This window comes from Panthera leo, chromosome C1 (assembly GCF_018350215.1).
Source record: "Panthera leo isolate Ple1 chromosome C1, P.leo_Ple1_pat1.1, whole genome shotgun sequence".
Taxonomy (NCBI): domain Eukaryota; kingdom Metazoa; phylum Chordata; class Mammalia; order Carnivora; family Felidae; genus Panthera; species Panthera leo.
Genome location: NC_056686.1, coordinates 19,907,537 through 19,920,945, shown reverse-complemented (window position 1 = coordinate 19,920,945; position 13,409 = coordinate 19,907,537). Strand labels below are relative to the sequence as shown.

Below are 13,409 nucleotides of genomic sequence, written 5' to 3'. Positions count from 1 at the left end.
GCACAGACTCTTCTGGATGAAGAAAGGTATTCTGTCAGAAGCTACGCCCTAAGGATGGGTATAGAAAGCAGGCAAGCCAAGCCTCCCACTTAGAAGGCCCATGGTTTCTCCTACCATCCCTCTCTCAACTGAGCCAGGAAGGACAGCCAAGCTGGGTTACAAGTTGGTTTGTTTACAAGTAGAATGCATTCATCCACAGAAAATTTACACTATTTAATATTTGAGCAACTTACAAGAGTTCAAGAGCAGCTGTTTTTACCAATGAACCTACTCTTTTTATCATGGCCTAGACTGTTTTTGTAAGTGCTAGGAATCTGCACCCTAGCCACAACGAATAGTCAACAGCAGCCTGGCTCAGCCAAGTGAAAACTGGGTTTAGTAACCCAGACAGTGTGCAAATCTCTAAGCTACTCGGGCTCTCTTTTTCATTTAGTCTTCATTCAAAAAATATCTGAAAGCCTACCTGTTTACTTGTACTAGGCATGATCCTAGGCACTGGGGATATATTTGGTAAGCAGGCAAAACCAAAAAACAACAAAAAGCAACCAACCTAATAATATCTACCCATCTTTTCCTCCGTTTTCTCGTTGGAAAAAAAATCCAAACAAAAGAAAACAAAATAAACAAACAACAAAAAAACCCAAAGTGACAGTATCCTATTTTCTATATTTAAGAGCATACTTTAAAGTCTTAGAAGTAAAGTTAGGTTTTATATTCTGTCCATCACCATTTTCAGTATGAGTATTACTCAAATATAAATGATAGAAAATGCTGTCAAAACAAAAAAATGACAATAAAAAGATAATGGTGCAGATGGCCAGACAAGAGGAGATGAGGGAAATCTTAACATTTATAACAGCACTGTTAGCATCGTTATGGTTCGGTCTTCCCCTTCTCTTCTATTCCCAGTCCCTCCTAACCATTCATTTTGAATCAGCTATATGCTGAAGGCCTTGGGAAACGTGAAGGGTCTTTTCCATCCCCAGGGCTCATGGCATGAGGGGCTTTTCTTGGTAGCAGTGGATAGGTGCCTAGCTGCTGCCTTTCTTCCCACCTTCCCAGAGATCACTACTCAGTGAATACAAGCAGGCCAGCCAGGTCAAAGAACACAGATCTGTACAGCCTGTGGCCAGGGAGTTTTCCTTCAAGCACACAGGGGATGGTACCCACAACCTTGGCCTTGTAAGCAGCCTACTGGAGCCAACTGAGTTAGTTGGTCTATCCTCCTTTCAAGAGATTTAGATGCCAGAGACACATTCTGATTCTATAACTCAAGACCAGATCATGGACAGCAACAAGGGTTAAGGTAACTGGAGTCACCATCTACCTGCTGTGCATAAGAGAGGCCGCCCATGGTACTCTGCGCCCGGCCCTGCATGGCCATCGGGTACCGCTGCGGGGTCTGGGACCCATATGGCTGCCCTGGGTACCCATGTCCTTGCTGCGGTCCTGATGAAGGTCCCTGTTGTTGCGAGTATGGGTTAGTCCCGCCATATGGCTGAGGTCTCATCTTGCCCATCTGATCCATTGGACTGGATGGCTACAAAATAAAAAGCATTTCATTAACCTGAAGCTTTGATAGCCCCTGGCCAATATGAACATAAACCCAAGCGTATAGGTCTGTATGCCACATAGAAAAACAGTTACTGTGAAAAAGTAATGGTACAGACCCAGTAACCCGTGGGCAAGTCACTTAACCTTCCTCAGAACCTTGATTTTATCATTTGCAAAACAAAAATACCACCATGAAAGCGTCTTGTATAAGTGTGGTACTACTTGAGATCCAAGGGAAAAACCATGTATAGAGCAATGAATATAGGTACTCTAGGATGCAGAAAACCAGAACAAAGGCCCTGCAAGCTGGGAGAGGACATTGCCGCTGTATCTTGTTCAACACCACCAAAACTAATGCTTCAATACTATGGTTGGGAATTCAAATACATAAGCATCTAGATGTTTCCATTCTTTAAATAGTAGAATCCCTTTTCTGCATATCTGTAGACCGTTCATACTATGGCACAAGCACTTAAATTTATGCTTTCTTCCAAATGGGTAACGTGGCTAAGTTACAGTTGTTGAGAGCCTTGGGCATCTCAACTGAAAAGTTCGTCTCCTTTAATATTCAAGAGTTTGAATGTGTAAGAAGGATTATAACTTTTGTCTCTTTAAAGGACAAGGCATAGAGGTATACCAATAACGGAAACTCAAAGTACAATTCACAAGTATTTGGCTATACGTATAGCTTTCCTTCAGCTCTTTGAGTGACAAGTTCAATCAGCTCATTCACTTTCTGACATAACTCTACCCTACTGGAGCTACATAGGATAGAGCCCAGCATATTTCCCAGCCAGAGATGCCTACCCATATCGATGTGGGCATGGGGGTGGGGTAGAGGGAGTGTCTCTAAACACCTTAAATAGATACACCCAAGTTGAGAAGTAGGCTTGGACCAGACACAAAACTTGGAAACTAAATTTTAATTTGGGAATGGGCAGTAGATATTAATACCCTGGACCTGAAGATCATTAGCTCTCAAATTAAGAAGGAGTTCGGTAGTTCCCAAACTTTAGCCTGCATCAAAATCAGCTAGAGGGCTTGTTAGAACACAGACTGATGAGACCCACACACCTGGGGTATCTGACTCTGTAGGTTCAGGGTTGGGCCTTGCATACGTATCTGTAACAGTTCCCCAGTGATGTTGATGCTGCTGGTCCAGGAGCCACACTTAAGAACTTTAGATTATATCTAGGGTCCCCCTTCCTGTTCCATTATTCTGTAGTTAGTAAATTATTCTATAATTTAAGGTGTGTAAGACCTTAAAACAACAACAAAACCCCTCTAAGGGGAGGGAGGCACATTCAGATAGCTGGTTCTCTGTACATGTCTTTCTTGGGGGGCAGAGTACTACATAATTATTTTATAATAGAGGGAAAGTCAAGCTATCATGAGGAAAATGGATAAGACAAAAAGCTACAGAAACTATTCTTCTAAATACCAAGAGGAAAAAAGCTGAGGCAAAATTCTCTTAGGCTACAGCAAAATCTCAGCTAAAAAGGTTAGCAATGATGATGGGAGCACCCTTCAAGTTTCTAAACTACAGTGAATCACAGTAAAACTGTATCCCAAATTACTACTACATGTCAACATTATTAAAGTGTTGTTTCAATCATCCTACATAAACCATTTTTGTTTAAGTCCTGCCTCTGTGTCAGAAGCTCTAAGAAAGCTCTCAGTCATTAATTTTGGAGCTACACAGATTCTTTTGGGGCTTTTTAGGAAATTCAGATTGAACAACAATTGGACTAGTGAGTAATAAATGGCATGTGGTCTTCCCCAGATACACCTGGCAGTGAAGCCAAAACACCACCAGTCCTCCCCATACAGAGCTCAGGGGCTTACGCAGCTAAGTTATGCCAGATATAACGACCAGATCCTCATCTCATCCCAAACTGCAGCTGCTCTCCATGTGTCTCCCAGGTGACACCCTCTTCCCAGGTGAAGAGACTACATTTACTCAACAGGGAGACCAGCCCACTCTGGGTATCTCTGTCAGTCCAGGTCTCCCCACAACACAAGAGGGGCAGTCATTACCATGGTTACTATGGAGCTTCTAGAGCAGCAGCTATCAACCAGGGCTACAGATCAGAATTTTCTGTGAATTTCACAAATGGAATCTCTAGGGAGAGACGCAGGCACTATAGAGAGTCTGCAAGGGCTTGGGCCCACCCACCCTCTCCACCCCTCAAGATCCTCGGATGATTCAAATGTGTACTACTGAGATCTAGACACACTGTCCGATCAAATTTTCTGTGACAGGTGACTATTAAGTACTTGAAATATAGCTAGTGTGACTGAAGAACTCGATTATTTTTATTTACTTTTAATTAAATTCATATAACCACATGTGGCTAGTGACTATCATATTGGACTCCACAGTTCTAGAGCAATGCTCACAAATCATTTTCACCTTTCCCTGTCCAACAATAGCTACAAACTCCCTGTCTACATCCTGGACACTATCACATAGAAAGAGCAAAGAATGTAGTACATCTACAGACTTGGGTTCAAATCCTAACTCTACCATTGTCTGACCTTGAACACAAGCCCATCTAAACAGTGACTTTTTCATCTAAAACGCACACAACACACTACACCCAGTGCCTGGTATTTAAATGCCCAATAAATAGTAGCCATTATCAATAATGATAAATAGTGCTTCTGCCTGGCTCCAAAGCCCTGCACAATGTGCTCCAGTTCTACACATTTTTTCATTCTCACCCCAAAATTCCCCACATAGATACGAGCCCAGCTCCATGCAATGGTCCGCTGCCCTGCCCTCCTGTCCACAATGGATTCCACCAGCAGAAACCCAACCCTTCAACATGAAGCCACTTCCCATTCTTCAGCACAGTCTGATCTGTTACGTTTCTAAACATCCTATGGCAAATTCAGTCAGAATCATAAGATATGGCACTTAGTTGTCTAATTAACTGACTGCATCTCTCAAGACTACGTTGTAGGAAGCCAGAGATCGGGTGTTTTACCTTCAAAGTCGTCCCCCACCCTGCCCCACCACCACAGACCCCAAGTGCAGAGCTAGGGCAGTAGAATTTCACTGTGCCAGGCTGCCCTACTGTAAGAAGTAGGCAGGGGATACTATGGGGAGAAAGTCCAGATCAAACCCTCGAACCATAGGGTCAGGGGCATACCCTAAACCAGGTTATGACTTTGAGGGAAGAAAAACAATGTGGATTGAACTGGAAGAAAAAAGAGGGCAGGGTAGAACAAACAGCTAAGGGGAAACAAGTATACTTCTGAGAAGAATCTTACGCACCATCCTACACCAGAGAGGTCTTCAAAATTGCAAAGGCATCCCCAAACCCACTCCTTAAAAACAAAAGGCTAAAGGCCAGTTAGTTACCTTTTTCTCCCTCGTATCTAGGGTCCTGCGCCCCCAACGGAGGACACCTACTTAGCAGAGGCTAGTTAATAAACATTTCAAGGATCTCTCCATCAACTTTAGGAAATCTTCGCAGTCCAAAAATAAATGCAAATCAAAGAAATTCTTATTCTAAAAATAAAACTAAGACATTTCCCTTTCCTGGACATCAGACTTCTGACCTCCTCTCTTCACCAAAGAGTTCTAATCAACAGAATATTCAGTTTAGCAAACTAAAATATATTCAGTTCAAACAATCTGATTACTCCGATCTCATGTCCAAGTTAAACATTTGCTCATATCAAAAGGGGAGGTAAGTCGGGACCTAACTCATACTTGTGACATTTAAAACCATTGTGAAAGATTTGTGATTTGCAGTTATAGATGAAATGCCATCTTCCAATCTCTCATAACAGAAAAGGGGCTTTAAATCATCACTAATCAGTTTTATTGGAAAAGAGCAATCTCAGGCCAGAAAAATCCCTACTACATGCAAGACAGAAAAGCCAGTATCAGCAGTCTGCAGACACCAAGAAAGGCAGGGGATGGGAAACACCAAACTCTGGCTGCAAAGAGCCAGAGATTCCACTCTGGGAATGATGGAGAGGAAATCCTTTCAATGGGAAACCACAGGAGTAGATTTTACTATGATTACACTTCAAAAGCAAAGGCTCTGCCACAAAGACACATAATTGAGAGGAAAATGCTGCCCCCTTGATCAGGGAAGTCGGGCCCCTTGCTGTATATACTCTCCTGCATTCATAAAAACATAAAAATTAAAAAAGGGGGGAAAGAGGCATAAGAAAAAAAATCCACCACCATCCACCACTTATCGCTTTCCAGATTACTGACAAACTGCCTGTCAAATAAAATGCATCAAAAGACACAGTTTAGGGGCATCAAAGCCAAGGAGGCCTAGTAGGCTAGACCTTCCTCTAGCAGGTTGTAGACTGTCCATTGGCATAGAGTCCCCCTATCCTAAGCAGAAAGAATTACATGCCCCTCCAGACCAGTGAGCTAACGGGATCCCTTACAACTTCTTATTGACCCCAAGGAAAGCCATAACAATCCTCAGGGTTGCTGGGATACAAGAAACTGGACTTCAAATTCTCCAACTTCTGACCATGACCGATAGAGAAGAGAGCAGAGAAGCCCCCCACCTCCTGTCAAACTTCCAGGCAGAAAGATACTATTCACCAAAATGTATCACACCATGTTGCAGTGGCACCAAGAAAGACAAACTCAATGTTCTTGAAATGAAAGTCCAACTGAGAAAAGCTCCAGGCTTTTGGTCTCAATCCAAAGACGCAGAAAGGACGTGACCAGGCAGCAACCGTAAGGAGCCAGATTTGGTATCCCAAGACTGGCAAGAACAAGAGGGGAGATGGATGGGCCGGGGCTGCGGAGACGGTGTCCATCAGAAAGCAGAAGTCTTGCCTCCCATTTGTTCTGTCATCCTAAATGCCAACTAGACGGGGCCAGTATAAACTTGGTGCCATACCCTGGAATTTGGACATTTAAATATTATTTCTTACTCCTTGTGTTTTCAATTCATTCCTGGCCAGATTTGTTGTATGACTTTTAATAATAACAATAAAAAAAAAAGCATCCCTGGCTCTTTAACCGAAAGAACCCCCTAATTGATTCCCACAGTAATTAACCTGCATTTTACCTCAGAGAGCGGTAGTTAAGGAAGTCGGCACTGCTATTTATAACTCATCTCAAATTGAGGGCAGACTGCCTAAAATCTAACACATCCCAGCTGTACTCCTGTTTGAACTGGGGCCAAGGGAATTTTTTAAAGCAATCTTGGCACCGAATGAATGACACCAACAGTATGAGAGCGCGAGCGGTTGTGTTGTGGTGACGTAGCACTGGAGGTGGAATGGGAGGGGGCCAGTGTACTGTGATCCCTCTCGTGCACGCCTGCTGCTCGCGAGTCCCAGTACAGTAAGCTGGGAACCGCCCACTGAGAGCCAAACACAGGAAAAGGCTTTTCCTGTGGAACGCCTTGAAGTGAGAAACACATGGCTAATCTGCATAAACGCGAAGCCACACCGCCCCTGCCAGGAAGGTTAGTGCTCGTAATCTCTGGCCATGAAGCTGGCTGCCTGGGAGGACTTGGACTGGCGCCTGATAACCCAGAAAGAGCCGAGAGAGAACAGATGGGTAAGGACCCCGGCAGAAAACAGCCCCGGGTCACGTGACTCGCCACATGGCCCCGCCAGCACAAACTATTGTCTGGCCGCGGAGCTCCCATACAAAGGCACCCGGCCTCAGCTTCCTGTGATTACAGGGACAGGCGGCAGCTGTTGATCCAGTTCCCGTTCGGGACCCTCCCCTGTTGAGGAGCATTCCGGGCGGGGCCAAATATAAAAGGTAAGGACTCTCCCAACCAACGCTTTCAGCTTCCCGCGAGCTCCACGTGGCTCCACTGGGATCCTAGGGTGGACAGAACAGACTCCCCTAAAACGAACCACCCTTTTTACCCTGGTACACATTAGTTAACCAGAATAAGTCGTTCTCATGGTGTCCCCCTCCCCAGCCACACACATCTGTATCCAAAGCCGCCTCATCCTTTTCTTACTCACTCTTCCAGTATTTCGTGGCTTTGAAAACTGTTCAAAAACCCTTACTCCAACTGAAGAGAAACTGCCCAGAAATCTGTTTAGTTCTATCCCCAGACTCTGCCTCCTAAAGTAAAGAGACTTCCTTCATTTGGGTTTGCGTTTAAACAGGTTTCCTTACTGTTTATGTGACCTAGGACAATAAAACATTCCTTAACTTCCTATTGGCCTCACCAGAGTCATTAAGATTTTCTGAAGCTAAATTGAAGTTGATGATGGGATAAGAAAAATATCTCATCAGACATACCAACACCTGACCCAGGAAATCAAACCCACTCAGCCCAAGATTCTTATTATCCTTCTTAATCTCAGAATCATACCCCAAATTTTCTACTTTACAAGAGATGGGAAACAATTCATTCTAGTTCTAGTTCATTCGCATTCTAAACAAACTGGTCATCTGCCTATGGTGAGAGAGAAATTACCAACATCTACCACTCCGAAGAGACAGGTTTAAAAACCAAATCTTTTCAAATTCCACAAGTGTCCAAGTTGAATATAAATTAAAAACCCATGGGCGCCTGGGCGGCTCAGTCGGTTGAGCATTTGACTTCGGCTCAGGTCATGATCTCACAGTTCATGAGTTCGAGCCCCGCGTCGGGGTCTGTGCTGACAGCTCAGAGCCTGGACCCTCCTTTGGGTTCTGTGTCTCCCTCTCTCTCTGCCTCTCCCTCGTTCATGCTCTGTCTCTCTCTGTCTCAAAAATAAACATTAAAAACAATTTTTTTTTAAAATCCAAACTCAATGAAAATCAACCCTATTCTGTTTACAGAAACAATTCTATTTTTTAAAATATTTATTTTTGAGAGAGAGAAACAGAGCATGAGCAAGGGAGGGGCACAGAGAGATGGGGACACAAAATCTGAAGCAGGCTCCAGGCCCTGAGCTGTCAGCACAGAGCCTGATGCAGGGCTGGAACCCACAAACGGCGAGATCATGACCTGAGCCGAAGTTGGCCACTCAACCAACTGAACCACCAAAGCGCCCCTGTTTACAGAAACAATTCTAGAAGATTAGGGCATGTTCCTCTTTGCAGACTAAGTAAGAACTCATTTCAAAGACATCACTTGAAGCACCAGCCTGACCAAACCCCTAAGAGGGGCTGCAACCAGATATCAGACTTGACCTTCCAACCCATACCTGTCTCTAAAGTGATAGAGAACAAGGTGCCTCTCTCCCTGGCTCAGAGAAATTCAGGCTACTGTGCTCCATCCTTCCAGATCAGATGAACAGAGAACGCTAACTAAGGGTAGGAAAAAAAAGAGAGGCCAAAGGGGTAAGAGTCATTGAATCATCTAGCAAAACTCAAACAGATTATGAGAGCCAACTGTAATAACCACCTCACAGCTGTCCACCCAAAAGAGGCATGCCAGAAAAACCACAACCAGGTGGCTGGTATTTTCTTTATTTCTTCCTGGGTTCCAGAAAGAGTCCTTCAAATAATCCAGCTACAGCACCAAACTAATGAACTTATTAACAAATGATCAAGGCTTTCTCATCCAGAACACTTTCAATTAGCCACCTTTCACACAGAAAATGCTCTTCTGTAAATGACAAAGATCACTTTTTTGAAAGACCAAACTTAGCTAACGAATCTCTCCCATTTCCAACGACTTACAAAAGCCTCTGAGAAAACCATACAACTTCCTTTTTTTTTTTTTTTTTTTTTTTTTTAATTTGAGAGAGAGAGAGAAAGAGAGAGAGAATCCCAAACAGGCTTCACGCCCATTGTGGAGCCCGATGCATGGGGCTCCATCCCACAACCGCTGGGATCATGACCTGAGCCAAAATCGAGAGTTGGACACTTAACTGACTGTGCCACCCAGGTGCCCCAAAACACTAGAAACCATACAACTTCTTGAGAAAGAATTCCTCTTTAGGTACTGCTTCAATCCCAGGGCTCTAAAAACAGTAAGGCCTCAAGAAGATGATTAAACAGGAACTGAAATGCCATCTGACAAAATTAAACATCCCCTTCTATACAATATTTTAATCTCAAGAGTAAGGCAGCAGCACAACATGGTGAGGAGTACAAAGCTGAGAGGACACCTGGGTCCCCATCCCAGTTCTCTGACTGACTCCCTGGGGTGAGCTGGGGGTGGGGAGGGGCAAGGCACTAACCGGGTTGTACCTTAACTTCCTCAGCAACACAATGGAATCCTGCCCTCCAGATTCCGAATCAGCAGCTCTGGGACAGGGCCAAGAATCTCCTCCGGAGATTCTCACGTCCAGTCTAGGAGCATTTGGGCTACATGCCCTCTTTCCCAAACTCCTCCCATCTCCAGCACCAAGTGACTCTAGAACGCAGATGCACCTGTCCAATTTCCTTAGCCAAGAAAGGGTCTGAAGAGGGCAGTGCCTGGCCAACAGAGAAACAATCAGGAATGCACCTCAGATTCCCAGATTCCCAAATAAGCAGCATTCTCAGTCAAAGCCAAGCTTTCCTAAATTCCTATACCCGGTCCCTGGATTATCTTGTTCACCTGAACACGTATCACTAACGTACTATATACTTATCTTGTTCACCATCTGTATTCTAGACTAGAATATAAGCTCCAGGAAGGTAAAGATTTGTGTGTAAAACAAACTTTCCTACTTTAAAAGTAGGAAAACTGTCGAAGAGAGAGTGAAATTCTAGAGGCCTTGCAATTCCTAACCTTGTTCGTGCAGAGGAAATGCTTTGGCCCTGGGTGGCCAGTCCCACATAATGGTTATGAGCTCTGCCCCTGCAATGCCTTCAACTTCTCTCTCAGTTTCTGCAACAACAGAATAGAGACAATAGTAGTAGCACCCTCAGCGCTGAATGAATGAGTTGATACATTAAAACAAAACACTGTTCCTCAAACCAGCAGGATATGCTCTGGCCTCACTATCTCTCCACCAGGTACTCTTTCTTCAGGTATTAGTCTAGCTCTCTTTCACATCAAATAACACTTTAATCTGGTCTTCCCTGGTGAACCCATCTAAAATTTCAATCCTGCACACCTCTTATACCTGGTCCATGACAAATCTTTCTCCTGAGCATGTATCACTAGAACACTCTATGGTTTACTATTTATCTTGCTTAATGTTGATATCCTAGACTAGAATATATAAGCTAGTGGGTGGGTATGTGTCTAGAAGAACTAGAGGTGGATGTGTGTTTAATTGACTGCTATATCCTCTAGCACCCAAAATGTTAGCTATTATCATCCTACACAAGTCCCAAATTTCTAGAAACAAAGCTTAGCAACCAGAACACATAAGGTCTGGTCCCCATGCATTCCAGACCAGAAACCCAAAGTGGTCAATTAGAGGTTAACTAACAATCAAATAAATTAAGGTTATGCTTTTTATTTATTTTTTTTTAATTTTTTTAATGTTTATTTATTTTTGACAGAGAGAGACAGGGCATGAGTGGGGGAGGGTCAGAGAGAGAGGAAGACACAGAATCTGAAACGGGCTCCAGGCTCTGAGCTGTCAGCACAGAGCCCGACGCGGGACTCAAACTCACAGACTGTGAGATCATGACCCGAGCTGAAGTCGGACGCTCAACCGACTGAGCCACCCAGGTGTCCCAAGGTTATGCTTTTTAAAACAGAGAAAAAAGTATAGGCTTTGACAAGTCAACCTCCCTTGGCACCAGAGCCATCTGTAAAACGGGGATTAAAACCTAACAAAGATATGAGACAGCTGAAGTGATTAGGTATGTGAAATGCTCGTTAAAGTACCAGTTCATAAACTATACATACAACAGACATTACTTCCCTCTCTCTACCCTCAATAAGAGGAAGAGCAGAATGGGTTGAAAGCAAAGTTTCAAAGTAAATGCTTAAGAATCAAGAACACACAAGTCAGACACAAAAGGATTGAGGAGTCCAGTTTTCAAGCTCCATCTACTTTCAGTCTGTTCTCCCAAAGGAATTTGTTCAGTAGCTCCTCCCAAGAATCCTGACGGTAAATAAAGCCCAATAGTTTTCAACCAGGACAGTACTAAATCCCTGAGAAGTGTTTGGAAATAAATGTATCCAAGTGCCTTTTTTTGGTTATCATATCAACTCTGTGGTGCTACTGGCATTTATTACCTGGGGAGCAGGATGCCAAATGTCCTGCAATGCATCTCCACACAAAGAAGAGCCTCGATGAGAAACAATGGACTCTAGCCCATTACAAGTCCAATCTTAGATGGAGAATTTCCTGTAACACTTGACCCTGGAGCAGTGAAGGGAAAGGGAATCAGAACTGGCCAGTACCCATCCCAAGAGCCCAACATTACAAAGTCACCCAGTAGCCACGGTAATCATAAATAAAAATTTACTTTTAAAAATGGTTGGAAGATAATTTACTGAATGAATGTGGTACTTCTCCAGTGCACTTATTACAATTTAATTATGGTTATTTGTGATTATTTACTTACATCTTTCCCCACTAGAAAGTACTCCATAGAGGCAGAAATTATGAATCCCGTGTTCACAACACAGTGACTGATACATTGTAGAAGCTCGGGAAGTATTTGTTGAGTTACTGTAAGCAATTGGCAAAAGGAAGGTAGGCCCTCACAGGTTTTCCAAAAAAAAGTTCTGCCATTAAGATTTATTACACTGGCAAGTCCCAACTATCGTATGCTTCAAAGTCAGTAACAGGACTGGGTAATTAAGTGAGCCAAAAAAATGTTATTATCCCCAAAACTGAGAAACGGGGAATATGATCAAAGTCTAGGAAATCTTGATGGTGTGCAAGAAAGATCGGCTGGGATACGGCATCCCAATATATGCTCAATAATTAAAAACAATGGGCAGATCTTGCTACCCACATAAGGTGGGATGGATTGACACCAGGAAAAGGTACTTCCTCCCACAAACCACCCTTTGGTGTTTCTAGGAGGGAAAGGACCTTGTGGATGGACCACAAGCCCAACTGAGTGGTGCAGTTTTTTAGACATTTTCTGCCCTGCTCATTTGTCATTTATCATTAAGTCATATGGTACACTTAAGGAATACACGGAGAGGCAAGGGTCATGTAACCTTAGAGAGATTCACCCAGGAGGGTACACAGCAACTTATCTTTAAGTTTATTTATTTTGGGGGGGGGGGGGGAGAGCGCACACAAGCGGGAGAGGGGCAGAGAGGGAGAGAGAGAACCCCAAGCAGTCTCCACGCTGTCAGCACAGAGCCTGATGCAGGGCTTGATTCCACTAACCGTGACATCACGACTTGAGCCAAAATCAAGAGTCAGCCCAGCCGACTGAGCCACCGCAGCAACTTTTCAATAAAGTTCAATAAAGATAACACTTCTAAATCACACCTACTTCTGACCTAGTTTCTAAAATACTCCTCCTTCTTCCATATTAAACTGCTTTGCAGATAACTGCTCAAAAACAAAAAAAAGGCAAAGGCAAAAACTGCTCCTAGTCATAAAACTTTAAGGCCTCATTTGCTTTCTCTTTAAAAAGCTCTCCTTTTCCCCACTCCTTTTATTTTATCTATAACTCCAAACTTGGACTGGTCTTGCATGGGTTATATAAAAAGATCCTAAATTTCTCTAAGTGCACAGTTCTACATCCTGCCAAAATTTCTCCTTCTGTACTATAAAAGGTGTCTGTGACACATCATTGAGCTGTAGGAACTTGATTTACATGCAGTCGGAGATTCCGTTTGTCATCAATCCAATCAAGTCCTGTATTTCAGTAAAGACACTGAGAAGCAGCAGCAATGCCACTGTGTTTATTTAATTCCTAGTGCTGCCTTGGACCACTTTCCAAAAATGCCAGTCTCTCACCTGGTCCCCCTAAGTTCACTCTGAACTGTAACAGGCACGATCAAGTAAGTTAAAGAATGGCCCAGGGCACAGCCAACCTTACTAAG

General features: G+C 43.5%; 1 protein-coding gene across 4 annotated transcripts in view; it reads right to left on the bottom strand.

The window, feature by feature from the left end:
* The window catches only part of ARID1A (AT-rich interaction domain 1A), a 69,895-nt gene that overhangs the window by 42,522 nt on the left and 13,964 nt on the right, over positions 1-13,409 (bottom strand). For 2 of the 4 annotated variants that reach the window (XM_042950073.1, XM_042950074.1), the window contains exon 2: positions 1,328-1,540. In XM_042950073.1, coding sequence (XP_042806007.1) covers positions 1,328-1,540 — 213 coding nt within the window. Of the gene's footprint in view, positions 1-1,327; positions 1,541-2,628; positions 3,375-3,399; positions 3,729-13,409 lie in introns of those variants that run through there. The other 2 variants (XM_042950076.1, XM_042950075.1) reach the window with 2 other exon arrangements.